This window comes from Hydra vulgaris, chromosome 11 (genome assembly GCF_038396675.1).
Source record: "Hydra vulgaris chromosome 11, alternate assembly HydraT2T_AEP".
Taxonomy (NCBI): Eukaryota; Metazoa; Cnidaria; class Hydrozoa; order Anthoathecata; family Hydridae; genus Hydra; species Hydra vulgaris.
In genome coordinates this window covers 33710001-33725843 of record NC_088930.1, presented here as the reverse complement: position 1 = coordinate 33725843, position 15843 = coordinate 33710001, and the positions used below count along the sequence as shown (strand labels likewise).

General features: G+C 24.2%; 1 protein-coding gene across 4 annotated transcripts in view; it reads left to right on the top strand.

Annotated features, from left to right (window-relative positions):
- Positions 1-15843, top strand: part of LOC100215123 (histone deacetylase 4) — a 37463-nt gene continuing 21620 nt past the window's right edge. The window contains exons 1-12 of one of the 4 annotated variants that reach the window (XM_065810846.1): positions 1-50; positions 803-899; positions 2528-2666; positions 2819-2986; positions 4452-4485; positions 4935-5058; positions 5173-5255; positions 6272-6373; positions 10142-10317; positions 10464-11534; positions 11673-11722; positions 11829-11872. In XM_065810846.1, the coding sequence (XP_065666918.1) occupies positions 2541-2666; positions 2819-2986; positions 4452-4485; positions 4935-5058; positions 5173-5255; positions 6272-6373; positions 10142-10317; positions 10464-11534; positions 11673-11722; positions 11829-11872 (1978 nt within the window). In that variant the 5' untranslated portion in view covers positions 1-50; positions 803-899; positions 2528-2540. Of the gene's footprint in view, positions 51-802; positions 900-1989; positions 2028-2527; positions 2667-2818; positions 2987-3778; positions 3893-4451; positions 4486-4934; positions 5059-5172; positions 5256-6271; positions 6374-10141; positions 10318-10463; positions 11535-11672; positions 11723-11828; positions 11873-15843 lie in introns of those variants that run through there. The other 3 variants (XM_065810847.1, XM_065810845.1, XM_065810849.1) reach the window with 3 other exon arrangements.

Below are 15843 nucleotides of genomic sequence, written 5' to 3'. Positions count from 1 at the left end.
CATTTTTATCTATTGTTTATTGTATATTTGGATTTTGCAAATCAGTACGGGTATATTTTCAATATTTATCATGTTTATTGTTTATTTTGAATTATTTGAGTCATCTTATTACAATCTAAACGAGTTGTCATAGCAACTTTTGAAAAAATTAAGCTTGTTAATCAATATTAAATTAATTATTACAAAACATTTACAAATTGTTATTTTTAAAAACATAATTTTTAAAACCATAATTTTTCTAATATGATGAGTTTAAAAAAAACATTTCTTATTGATTGTATTCAATTCAAGCTAAAAAAAATTTTTGATAAAAAATGAAATTTTTTATTTTACTACTAATTATTGTTTTTTTAACCAAATTTTATTTTAATTTTTATGATAGAGATTTTTAAAATACAATTAATGTAAATTTTTGTATAATTCTAAAAACAACTTAATTGTAAATGAACGAAATCTGTGTACTGCATTTTCAGATAAACAGACAATATTTATTCATATTGCATAACATGGTTATGGTATGTGTATAATTCTTAGGCTTAATAATATTTGAATTAAAAAATATCTTTAATAAAACTATTTTAATCTCTTTTCTTTAATTTTTTAAAATTTTTTGATCAAGTTAGTTTTCTTTTACTAAGTCAATTATGAAAACAGTTTTTAGTAAGCATTGTAAATATTTTTATTAGTTTTTTTTTTTTTTGTGTATTATATTTTTTTGTATTGTATTTATATTGGTATCTCTATTGATTTTTTTTACAACCGTTTTTTTAATGTATACAAGTAATGATTTTTTTATTTCTAGGTTGTAAAAAATAACAAGTATTGCTGCAGGCATTTAAAAATGAAAAATGAGAAATGAAGCTGGCTTTTTATTAACTTTATTCCTAAAAACTCTCACTGTATGTACAAGTAATTTTTTATCTTTTTTTAAAAAATCAAGCTTAATTTTTTGAAATCTTTTTTTTCCCTTTAGATTACTTTTAAGTTTTTTTATTTTGACTTGAAACTTAATAATTTATCACAAAAAAGTCAGCAAAAAGGTTTTTTTTATAAATCTATTTTTTCATAAGTATTTCTATAGATTTTTCTTAATTTAATTAATTTTTTTTTAAATTTTAATAATTATGTTATAAATGATATATTGGTAAAGAACAAAAAGTATCTGACATAATAATTAAAGAACACATAATATATTACATAATTATTAAAGAACATATAATGTATGACATAATTATTAAAAAATACAATGTATGATATAATTATGAGATGACATAACAAAGTTATAGTTATGTAATTAGATTATAGCAAAGTTTTTTTTCAAAATGTTAATGTTTTGTATGTGAGTATTTTTTGTATCATTCGTTGTATTTAGAGTCTGTTTAATTGCTTTTAATAGCCAGCTTTTAATCCAGTCTGTCCTATATCCTGCTGTTTAGAGTTAGGTGCTATTTTGAGGTTTAGGTGACTGCCAAACTACAAACCTAAAATATTAAAACTTTAAAAAACCTAAATAATCTAATAATAAATTTTTACCTTGACACCCTTGAGAACCTAGTGCTCCAGGCTTTCTTAATCCAAAATAACTTTGCTGAGAATATGGCTTTTATCTTAATATGAAAAGCAGTACCAAATAAAATTTCTAGCACCATTTTGATCAAACAACCAGAATAAGTAAACAATAGGTGAAACAATAATGTCTTAGCAAAAAAAGCACAGGTGCTGGCTCATCAATTAAAACTTGATCAGATCTTAGTACAGAAACTAAATATTAGACTAAGTAAAATGAATTTGGTGTTTATAATCAAATATTATTATACCAAAGATTTTCACACTTTAAATTGTCTGCACCATAACCTTCATAACACCAAACTCACCAAAATACAATTGTTAATGCTATTTTAAAGTTACTTAATTTCTTTGCTAATTTCTGTTTGTTCTAAATTTATTTTTAACACTGCTTTAGATTATAATATTGTTTGTTCAAATGCTTCATTTTTTATATTCATGAGTATCCTAGGATTAACAAGGTTAGTCTGACAAGGTTAGTATGAATAATTTTGTTGACACAAAATATACATACTAAATACACACACTGTCAAAGAGTAGTATAAGGCTTTGACAATCATGGAGTATAGATTATGTATAATAAAATAATTCATATAATTTGACTTTTAACAAAAATAGTAAATTCAATAAATACTTTTAAATCTATAAAGTAAATATTTATGTTTATAAAACATTTCCATATCTTTATATGATTGTTGAAAGATAAATTAAAAAGAATCTGTCATAAAGAATCTGTAAAAAAAGCATAAAAATTATAAAATTTAATATTAATATTAATTTCGAAATGGTGCTAGTTAGATTTAATATAAAAATCTTGGTTGTAATGCTGCCATCATAGTCTCATTTAACACCCTTCATTTAACCCCCTCCACTCCCCACCCCCACTGATATTTTTTATTATTATATTGTTAATCTAAATTATTTCAACTTTATTGAGAACTGCAATTATCCTATTTTTTAGAAAAAAATTTAGTATGGCTGGTTCTGAACTGGCATCATCTAATGGTGATAAAAAGACTTCTGAAAAGATTAATAGTTTCGCAGAGCAATTGTTGCTGCTTCGTCGTCAGCAAGATGAGCAGTATCGTCATTTAACATTGGTAAAAATTACAGATTTTAATCAAATAAGATATTTTTGAGATTTAAAACATTTAAATTGCTTATAATGGTTAAAAATATTTGTTTCAAAACAATTTATTTTTCAGGATGATAAGTTCAGCTATTTTCATTGTATGAAAACATTTTTTTTTAGTTGTACAAAGCACAACAAGACTCCCTACGGCAGCAACAAGAACATGAATTAAGCCAGCATTATAAACGACAAACAACATCACATCCAACAACAAAAAATGTTGCTTCATATATGTCAACATCCTCCAAACCTTATGATTACCAACATACTGAGAACACAAGTAGCCAAGTAAGTTGGTGATCATTCATTTTAAAATATATGGAAGTCCCATCATTATAAAACTATTATTACTTTAATACTAATATTATAAAAATTATTAGAACAGATTTAATCTTTGTTCTGATATTACAGAGATTTCAACATTATGCTAGCATTTATAGCCTATGTAATGAATTTAATAAAAAATGCTATTCTATTATGAAATAAAAAATAGTTGGTACAAGTGAAGGTTTTTCTTTATTTAACACAAACTTTTTAAAAATTTCAGGTTTTTATGTCAATGTAAGTTATTGGCATCTTGTTGTTAAGAAATAAAAAAATCTTTTTTTAAGAAAACCTCAAAAAGAAAACTTGCATATTATAAAATTAAAACGTAAAGAATAATTTTATGAGATTATATTACATAATATTGTTTTGATTATAAATAACTGTGATGTATTTGTGGTGTCATAGTTTTTAATAAGATTTTTTTCTCTATAGGATTAAGTATTTCAATTATGTTTGATAATCTGATTTAAATATTTTTGAATGCAGTGGTAAATTTATGAAAAAAACAGCATGCTTCTTTTAGAAAGAAATCAATATTTTTTATTTTTAGTTTTTGGTAATATAGTTTGGTGTGATATCATTAGATTGCCTTAAATATGGAGAGTTGTTCTTACCATCAAACATAAGTTTTTTAACTTGTATCGGATATGTATTTATAGATTTGTGTAAAGTAATAAGCCATTGGTCTTAACATTAATTGTTTTTGTTGTTTAGTCTTTTATGTAAATTGAATGATGAAAAACTCTAAGAATGATTTATTTATTTTTAAGCTTTTAAATATATTTATTTGCTTTATCTCTTTATACTTCTCCAGATATAGATTGCTAAATAAATAAAAGGAAAGCTATTATTATGCTAGCAATGCAGGTAGACACAATATATATTTTTTATTTTTATTTGCAGGTATGTGGAAATATGATAAATATAATAACTATAATATATTATAGTTGTTATTATATTTCATAAGCTATAAAAAAAAAGATAGTTAAAAAAAAAATTGTTAGCTTTCAGTAAATTACTAATAATATTCAAAATATTAAAAAGACATCTTTTCAACTGTTTTTCAGATGAATTAATATAATTTGGTTTAGATATTTTGTTTTCTTTATAACTAATTTAAAATAAAGATTATATTCTTCAAGTTTAAATTAAAATAACGCAATTATATAGTTTTAATAACTAATTGAAGAAAAAACCCTTTTCTTTTAATATTAGAACTGATCATATGTATATATATATATATATATATATATATATATATATATATATATATATATATATATATATATATATATATATATATATATATATATATATATATATATATATATATATATATATATATATATATATATATATATATATATATATATATATATATATATATATATATATATATATATATATATATATATATATTGTTTAGCTCGAAAGAAGGATAGAAGAAGCTAAACCACAAGGTATGCCATTCTTTGTTGAATTTAAAAAAAAATTAAAACTGTTTTCAGTAGTGCTAGAGTTGTTAAAAGTATTGATTGAGATGTTTAGAAATTAAGTACTTGAATCACATATATATATATGTATATATACATATATATATATATATATATATATATATATATATATATATATATATATATATATATATATATATATATATATATATATATATATATATATATATATATATATATATATATATAAAGTAGTTTTTCTACATGTCATTTATCTATATGTATTAACCATTCATATCTACGTGTATAAATCAGTCGCAATGAACTTATTTAAATAAACATAATGAATTTTTTTAAAAATTTTTAATACAATTTTTTTAAGTTTCATAAACAAGATTTAAAAGTGAAAATAAAAAAATAAAAATTCTTTTATTTGTAAACATGTTTGGGCATAGGCAATGCAATTTCAGAAGATGTTCGCAATAAAATTCGTGAAAGAGTATTTAGAAATATAAAGAAGAGAAATAGCAAACCTGATCCTCGGCTTTCTGGACAATGCAAAGAAGATTTTATTTCATGGTGAGAAAAAAAAATGTAGACATTTATGTTTTTATAATTTATAGTATTTAAAATAATAAATAAAATATGTGATATAAATAAAAAAAAGATTATAAATACTCTTTTTCATTTTAGGTCATATAAACCTCAGGCATACATTGAATCGTATAATCCAGACAATGATGGGCTCTTTGATCTTCCTCCTCTTCGAAAAGCTGGTATTTTATAATTTATTATTCATTGAGGTGTTATATACTTTTTAATCTTTCTTGTATACTTTTTTTTGCTCAATATTGGTTCATGAAGTAATTTTTAACAAATAAAAATTTATGTTAGTTTAATTATTTATTATCAATATTTGTTAGCTATTTTACTAATATGAAAGAAAATCTAAACTTGTGATTTTCTCTGAAAATCACAAGTTTAGATTTTCATATTTTCTTAGATTTTTATATTTTCTTTTATTCTAATAAGTTATTTTGAATAGGAAAGTTAACCTCAGTATTTATATACAAAATTAATAACATAGTTAACACTTTATTCTAAAAGTTCAAAATTTTGTGTTTACCAACGTGTATATTACTAATGGATATTTTCGATAGTGATTTGTTTGCATTTCAAGTAAGATCTATAAGAAAAGTTGAGTGCTGCATCTACAAAATCTATTCTACAGGTCAGGGATGTGAAGTCTCAAAAGGACTCCAGCTTTAAATCTCTTTTATTTCCTGGTCTCTAGTGTCCAGGATCTCTAAAAATGTTAAGTGACATATGATCTGCAATAACAAAAAATTCTTGGGACTTAATGAGTTGGAACATATTGTTTTTTAGCCTGTTGTCCCGAAGTCCTGTAATCCTTTAATCCTTAAAGTCCTTGTCATTATTATACATAATGACTCCATTTCCAAAATTTGATTGATCCTTTACCTAAAAGTCCTAAGTTTTTCCCCAAAATTAGTCAGCCTCTTTACATTTTTAGAGTTCTTATATACCAAAAAGCAAGAAGAAGTTATAACTTTGTGATTTTCAAATTTAATGTCCTTTTTGGGACTCCGCGTCCCTGCTACAGATTTTGAAAATAGTAACAAAAAAAGTTCTGTCAAATAAGGAGCTATTTAGACACGTTTTTTATTTTCAATAGGTTACCATTTTGTAAATATTACAAAATGAAAACAGTCACCATGCAATTTAAAATTTAAAATTTTAATTTAAGAAAAATAAACAAAATTTTTTTTAGCTTCTGAACCAAATTTAAAACGAACTCCATTATATCCGTATCCCAAGTCTCGAGGTCGAAATAAACTGTATTCCACTACAGCAGAAAGTAGGTATCATTCAGGTAAAAATTTACTTTTGTCTTTAATTATTTATTTTAATGTTAATATTACTTAAAAAGTCCCTAACATTTTTATATAAAAAGTTTTTCAAAAATATGTCAACCTGGTATTCAAATGAAGCGAAGTTATATAAAAATTTCAAAAATAATAATCATTTTGAAAAAATTTGAACTTTGTAAAAAATATTTTAAACAAAATTATCATAAAAAATGCATTTTTTTCATTTTTTGTTAAAAAACATAATTTTTAATGTAATAAAGCCATAAATAACAATTTTTTTTTGAAGTAAATATTATTTTTGAAATTTTTATATAATTTGCTTCATTTGGCACCCCTAAAAATATTTTTTATTCAAAAAATTTTCAAATTCAGTATTATTTTATTATATAAAACACATTTAGGGGGTGTCAGCAGACATTTTCAAAAAAAGTTGTTATTAGCACCACCCTAATATATATATATATATATATATATATATATATATATATATATATATATATATATATATATATATATATATATATATATATGGTTTTATTACATAAAAAAAAACGTAATTTTTAATGTAATAAAACCATAAATAACAATTTTTTTTTTAAGTAAATATTATTTTTGAAATTTTTATATTATTTCGCCTTATATGAGTACAAGGTTGACATATTTTTGAAAAACTTTTTTTTTGAAAATATTAGTGACCCATTAAATATTCGAGGCTCTTGGGGGACCCCTTAAAATATTTTTTATTCAAAAAATTTTTTAACCTAGTGTTTTTGTATGAGATAGAACACATTTAGGGGGTGAGAGCAGATTATTTTCAAAAATGTTGTTTTTTGGGACACCCTAATATATATATAAAAATATATACAGAGCCGTAACCACAATTTTGATATTGGGGGGGGGGGGGAGGGCCTGGGGTTTCTTCAGTTGAAAAAAATAAAGGGAGGGGGGAGTTATGATCAAGAAAAAATTAAAAAATAATAACTTATAATAGCTAAAACAAACCTTTTTAAATTAGTACAACTCTTGTTCTCAGCAAAACAAACAAACAAACAATTGCCTTCTAATAGAATGCTGATAATAATTTGAAAAAAATGTTGATAATAACATTATTCAATTTGACAATCGAATTATGATGTGTAAAAGCCTCACGTGTATTACAATAAATACTTCATTTTTTACAATAAAATGCAATATTGAGAAAATGTAAGGTTTTTGTAGATTTTAAGTTTATCTTAAGAAAATAAATGCTATAGAAATAAAGTCACTCTATATATTTTACAATAGGTTTCTTATAAAAAAACTGCTGGCCCCCCAGCAGTTATGGCTCTGATATATGTATATATGTATATATATATGTATATATATATATATATTTATATATATATATGTATATGTATATATATATATATATATATATATATATATATATATATATATATATATATATATATATATATATATATATATATATATATATATATATATATATATATATATATATATGTATATATACTATAGTGTATATAGATATACATTAACCAAATTTATTTGCTGATCCAATACCTAACGGTTTTTTTTTGCAAAAAGAAGAAAAAAATTAAGAACAATAAAAAAAAGCGCTGCCCCAATAATGTGTTAGTGCATTTAAAAAAATCAACCTGGTTTTTAAAAAACTCCTAATAACATATATTCAAAAATGGTTCCAACAATTTGCAGCAGTTTTAAAGTTTTAATACTACAAAATAATTTATAAGTTTGTAGTCTTTATCACCATCATGCAATGCACGTAGTATATTTTTCAAATCATTTTTCTAACATGAAATCTTTATTTAATTGCTGAATTATTTCTTTCATAATATTTGAAATTTAATGATGAAATAAAAATAAATCTTGTCAATAAGTCAACTTAATGTTTTTATTTATTAATAGTTTACTAATTTATTAATTATTTACTAATAATTAAAGTTGTGTTTTTGAGAATCTAACAACTGTAGATCTTTGTAAATTTATTTTAAAAACTATTGGGATTGACTGATTGGTTTAATTGGTTCCGATTTTCAAATAAGTTGTTTTTGAAAAAGTAAAAATATAATTTTGTAAAAGGTTTCCTTCTTTTCTTCCTTCCTTCAATTTTTAATTGTTACTTTCTCAAATTTTGATTGTTTCTGATAAGCTTGCCTTAGTAAATGACAATAGTGTCAAATTTGTTAATAACTTTATACATTGAATGAGCTTCTTTCACTACAGTCCTATAATATTTGTAAATCCATTTTTTTTTTTGCTCATTATTAGCTTTTAATTAGTTTTTTTTGTCCAGTTTGACAATATATTGAGATTCTACTCTAGAGAATGATTTATTTTAATTTTGTCCAATTATTTTGAAATTGTTTATATATAGCCTTTTCTTTTCAGTTTTTTTTTATTGTGTAAATAAATTATAATTATCAACAACCCAAAATTTGCCTCTTGTGTAATTCCACTATGAGCTGTTTCTCTTTCTGATTTAAATATTTCCCAAAATAACTTGCTGATTTTTATTTGCTGAAAAAGGTTAATAATTTGCCAAAAGTACTGAATGATTACAGTCTCAAGAGAAATAGTCAATGTGCAACTGAGTAAATTTATTTGAGTGGTTTAGGTGTTTATAGTAATCAAGTTATTTGCTTTTTTGAGATATTTGTGAAAAATGATCATAATTTTTTCAATAAATAATATGGCTTGAATTTATCCTATTTTTTGTATTAAAGGTAGAATCACTAAATTTTCCTTGTCAATATTGCGTCTTTAAAGTTGATAAGGCATGCAACATACTTCTGTTGATGATATAGAGGCTTTTGCATTGATTGGTATAAACTCAAAAAAAATTAACATAGTTTAATGATGATCGATAAAGGAGAATTATGTTAAATTCTGTCAAATAGCACTAAAAAATACAAAGTGCAAATTCATCTTTTTTCCTATATTTATTATTTTTGTTTTCTTATCCAATATTTTAAGAAGGTTTGGTAGTTACTTGCACACATTCCTGTTTAAAAAGTGCAGTGTAATATTTGTTTCTAACAATGTTCTAACTTTGAAATGTGTGATTAAAGATCATTTAGGGTCCAAATGTATATATTTGCTAAAGTGTATATAGATATACACTATAGTGTATATAGATATACATTTTTGCATAAATGTAAACTTTTTTCTATACTATATTTTTTCTATATTATGGCAACATATTTTGTAATGTTTATAATTTAGATATTTTAATGTTAAATAAATTGTTATTTCAATAGTTAATGTAAGTTCAAGAGTGCTCAAAGAACTATATAAATATATAACTATATAAATACACGAATATTCATATATTAGTTGGAGTGCATATAAACATAAGAAAGATTCTACTTCTTTATTGGCTTTGACAAGAGTAAAGTAGAAAGTTAAGTTTCAGTTAGACAAAGATGTCTTCCAAAGCTTCCAAAAGAATTTATTTAAATTTCACTTCAATATCTAACAAATCGAATTTTTGTATCAAGTAAAATATCAACAAAATAATTTTGTTATTACAATAGATAATTGGCTCATTTTAAAAGGGAGTCGTAAGTTCCTAAAGTTTAAGAATTTACTATCCCCTTTCAAGCAGCATTTACAAGTGAAGAGTGATTAGGCTATAGGATTTGATACAACACTGTTTGCAAATAGTTTATTATAAATATTTTTTTTATATATGCTGTAATAGAATGCCGTACTTTTAATTTGAGGATTTTGTAAATATAGATTTTTAGCTTTAGATGATCAAAAAGATAAAAGAGATGATACCTCTCCATTATATCTTCACTCTACAGAAGGAAATGTTTTTTATGAAGGCTTGCAAAAGAATAATTTGTTATTCCAGTCACCTTCCTTACCAAATATCAATATAGAAAGTACAAATACTAAGCTTTATTTTCCTATACATATGGTGAGTTTACCTATTTATGATCATTTATTAAGTTAACATAAATATTGTTAGTTAAGTTGTTAAACCCATTTTTAAAATTATATTATCTTTTATGGTTCATGTATAAATTTTATAAATAAATTTTATATTTTTAAAATTTAAATTAGAGCACCCTTGAACATCCCCCAACCGATTCTACATCTGATCTAAAAGCACCCTTACAACCAGATCACCCAAAATACTTAGATATGTTAAAAACTCAGTATGCAACAAATCATCGATACCTACAACACATTATACAGGAGAGAAACCTGGAACCTAAAGAAATAGACAATTTACATCTTCGTTATCTACCAAAATCTGATAATACTACTTTATCAGATGTACAACGAGTAAAGCAATTACTTGAGTCTCAGAATAAACTCTACTTGCATTTGACTGAGCCTCTTGGCATTAATTCTTCTTACTTTGAAAGGTCTAAAAATGTTTCTAAATCACGAATAATTAGTGATTCTTCCTCACTTAGTTCCCCATTTCATTCACAGTATTATGAAATGAAAACCTCTAGTCCAACATTAGATCAACATAGTTTAGATTCACACCAACACAGTAATGCTCATATAAGATTACCTTTTTTATCTAATCAAGATTCGTTTTCATCTCTTCATAATGCAAGCCAGCCAACACGCATGCGTTTAAAAGAACATCTTAGAGAAAAGTTAGATGCTACATCTTCAAAATCTATGTCTTTGGATGCTCATTTTCATCGATTAGAAAAAGATAATCAAATTCAGGAAGAAACAGAGGAGGATGTTGCTAAAGAAGAAAAGGTTCGGTCACAAGTTTCAACTTCATTAACTGATGGAAGTTTACTGGCTAATACTTCGAATGGATATAGTCCAGGTTGCTTATATGGTTCAAATCCACATTTGTCTGAGTCATATTCAGGTATTTATGGATCAAAATTAAAATTTCGTGACTTTGATTCTAGTCTTCATGGGTCAGATAGTCATTTGCATGATTCTCAGTTGCAAACTAAAAAATCAGAAACTGATGATAAACTTTCTTTAAACTTATTTAAACATCCTAAAGAAATGACTGGTTTAGTTTATGATCCTATAATGTTAAAGCATCAGTGTACGTGTGGTGAAAGTTATCCTAAACATCCAGAATCAGCTGGGCGCTTGCAAAGCATTTGGGCAAGACTTCAAGAAACAGGTGTTGCTAACATGTGTGAGGTAAATGTTTATGATTTAGTTATTATCTAATTGACAAATAAAATAAATTTTGTTAATATAAAAAAATGATTTTATTTTATAATTTTTACATTTTATAATTTTACAATTTTTTTTTTCTCAATATTATGTTTTTTTCAGCTTATACGACCACGCAAAGCTACTATAGCAGAGCTTCAAACAGTACATAGGTAAAGTTTTTGTTTAGGATTTAGATGGTAATTGATATTTGATTTATCAAATGCTTTTTAGCTAATGCATTTTTTTATAGTATATTTTTGTGATATATTTTTTTAGCGAAAAGCATACTCTTTTATATGGTAGTGGTACAAGAAAAGAAGGTTAGTATATATATATATATATATATATATATATATATATATATATATATATATATATATATCTGTGGCCATTGGTCAATTTATGATAAGCGTACAAGTGGACATGTTGACAAAAGTATGCAGTTTTGTTATATTTCATTAAATCTTTCATTTGGTCAAACTATGATTGCTGTAGTTTAAAAAAATAAAATTTATTTTGATGAAAAATAATTTATTTTTGATTATTACCCGGTTTATGGCAACAAATCAAATTTTTAAACTCTTCTGCAAATGTCATATTTGCACTTATCATAAATTGATCAATGGCCACAGATATATTATATAATTATTGTGGATTATTTTTGAACAGTTTAAGTGCAGCTAGAGCTGAACTTTTCAATTTGTTGGAGTATTTAGTTAATAACAATTCTTTTGTGATATCTAATATACAAAATAAGGAGCAAACATATTCTTCCATGTTTTTACTAGGTTCAGTTAAACCTCCCTTTGAGAGTATTTCCATTTAAAGTGAAGATATTTTGTTAGTTTGAAGAAGATCTTTAAATCTGGAAAGAACGTTTAAATCTGGATTTAATTTTTTTTTGTTCAATACCCAGCAACATGAATAACAACTTCCTTTCAACTTTCACATAAATCATATTCTTATACTTCATTTTGTAATAAAAGTAAAGCTGTTTCTAGTTCTTTTGCCTCATTATTTACTGGTACTTTATGATCAAACCATGTATTCAATGCCAGAGTTTCTTTAATTAGAGATTTTATACTGATTTTTTTTTCAGAACTTTCAACTTCATGCAAACTAACTAGAAACCTTCCACCATTCTTCTGCCTAAGTTTCCCAAAATGTTTTTCAAGAGGATCAGTTTGAAATCTGCTGGTTAAATGTAATCATATAAGTGTATGAATAAATTTTAACTAGTAAATCTTCGATTAAAGATGCAGTTCCCTTTAATTTGACAATCAGTGCATTTCATGTCTGAGCTGTGACAATTCGTGACATTTCTGTAAATTTGTATTATAGCATTCGCTTACATATTGAGCAAAAGCATTTAAAAATTCCAGCTTTTGATCATTTGCAATAACAGCATTTCCTATTTTATTATTAGTATTATATATATTCTTTGAGTTTGAAATAGTCCTCCAAGTATTTATTAAATCTAAAGGTCCAAAAACGCATTGTAAATGTAGTTGGACCCCTCTATCTGTTAAGCTTGAGCCTCTTTCCCATCGTCATATCTCTTTTTCTTTTCTACAAATACTATCATGGTTGCTGCTCAAAGAAGCTATCATCTCTAGTTCCATCAACTAAAACTCATTCTCGCTTGACTGGTCATTCAGCAAAGTCTCATTCTTCTACTATATCTGTCCCTGCATGCTCTAAAAACTTTTAAAAACTTTAACCATTTGGAACTCTCTCTCATCTTAATGTTTTCCTCATTCATACAACCTTCAATTCAATACAACCAAATTCATACAACCCATATATATATATATATATATATATATATATATATATATATATATATATATATATATATATATATATATATATATATATATATATATATATATATATATATATATATATATATATATATATATATATGTATATATATATATATATCTTATACTGCTAATTTAGGTGAGAAGTGTGACGCCATACTGAAATAACCTGCTGCCGGGGGCTTTAGTACATATATCGACTGACAAATAGCCTGACTCGCAGTGGAGTGCTGCTACATCGATTGAGAGTTTGGGATGGGGCAGTAATCTTTTCATTCATTATTCTTTGTTTTCTTCTTTTTCTAAAAAAGCAGTATTGATTTAGATAATCAAAAAAAAGTGACCAAATGCTCACATGAATATGCTATAGTAGAATATGCAATAAGTTATCTTTTTTATTAACTTGGTGAAATAACTGGCAATAAATATCTCCAGCTTCAACGTTGTTTGAATCCTCAAGTTGAGTAAAATTGAATGTTGGAAAAATAAACCTCTTTAAATGTAATAGATTATTTCTGATGTTTTTCAAAATATTTACACTATCAAATAAAGTTGAATGGTTGTCTGTGATGGTAGCATGAGTTTTAAACTTAGTATCAAAAGGATTTGTTTGACACTCTTCATTTTCAGTCATCAACTTTTTTCCAGAAATACTTGTTTCAGGATATGCTTCAACAACAAAAGGTATAGAACGTTTAATACCAACTAACATAAAAACTAGAATTCCTGAATAAAATTCTTGGTCCTCATCTTTTCCAACAAATTTACCACCATGATATTGAACACTTTTTTTGCAAGTACATTTCATTAATTAACAAAACTGAATCTGAGCTTATTTTTTCTTTTTTTAATAGATATTTTAATGCTTTAATTGGTTCGATTCCACCTTGTGTTAATGCTTTTAAATATTTAAATGAAGGAAAAGGAAATTCATCTAATAACAAGTTGTAGGCTTGACTAGAGGTATGTTGTAGAACAAAGCAAACCAAATAAGTTCATTACTATATAACTCTCTGCCATGTGATTCATAATACATAAAACTATGAAGTTCACTTACAATATTTTTTTCTTTTTCTTCAAACCGATTTCTCATATAAGAAACTAAGTTTTCTAACATGCTTACAATTGTCAGTGTACACTTATTGTTTTGACGAAACCATTGGGGAAGAGGTATCAAATTTTTTTTACGGTATATATTTACATGCAGATTAGTATCAACATTAATGCTTTCAATGTTAGTTGATGATGTTATATTTTCAATAATAACACGATAATAAATAACGCCACCATATATTTTCTTAAATTAAAAATGACTGAAGGTAAAAAGTTTGTTGATTTTGATTGTCCGTCGATTTTTTGTGTTTCCTGTCACTATTTTTTATAAAAATCTTTGCATTCATCTAAGTTCTCATATATTCTAGTCATTTTTCATTATAGGTCGTAGACCTTTTAAGTGTAGATAAGAAATAATTTGCATAAATAAAATTAATACTGAAAACTATTGATAGCATTCACTTTTCTATTTTCAGATAAATCAAATGCCGATGTAAAAAAAATAGGCGCTCTTTTTTACAACAATAAAGCATTGACAAATATAAAAAATAACAATTTACAAATACTTTAAAACCCTTTACTTTTAATGTGCTATAATTATTAAGATCCTTTTTGTTACAGTAGACTGAAAACTATTGATATTTTGAAAATATTTTGAAGGCTTGCATTGTAAATAATTTTGATTTTAAACCGCGTTAAAAATGATTTAAACTGATTTAACAAAAATTGTTAATAGTATCTAAATTCAGTATTTAAAAAAGATTATATTTCCTTATAATTTATTTCTTAAAACAATCTTATACTTAACACAATCTTTTGTTTGTTTATCGCAATTTATTTATCTATTTTAATTTTTACGTGTTTAATGTAGTAGTTTTAATAAATATTATAAACAATTTATAGATAGATTTTATAAGTTACCAATAAGATATTTGTAAATGTAATTTATATTAATAAATGTATCACAACAAAAGAACTTTACACAATTTTGAATTAATAAGAAACAAAAAAATTTTAATTCATTTAAGAAAAGAATTCTCTTAAACAAGAGCACTTCTTCCTTTTTATAAGAAAAAAAAAGGTTTTTAATTTGCTTTCTCATGATATCGCTATCTATGATAATCTATGATAGAGAGACTGCTTTATGTAATGAATTAGTTTGCAGATGATAAGAAAAAAAATTATTTAATAAAAGTTGCAAAACTATTTTACATTTGAAACTAAATTTTACATTCAATATTTTACTATTTTACATTCCTTCATAACTAAATTCAAGTTTTTGAAATCTTATTTAATTTAAAGTTTTTTAAAATTAATTTTTTTTTTTATGACCTAATATTTTCTAAATAAAATTCACATAAACAATATGAAATGGTAGTATTTAAAAATAATTTAGTTTTTTCCTAATTGAACGC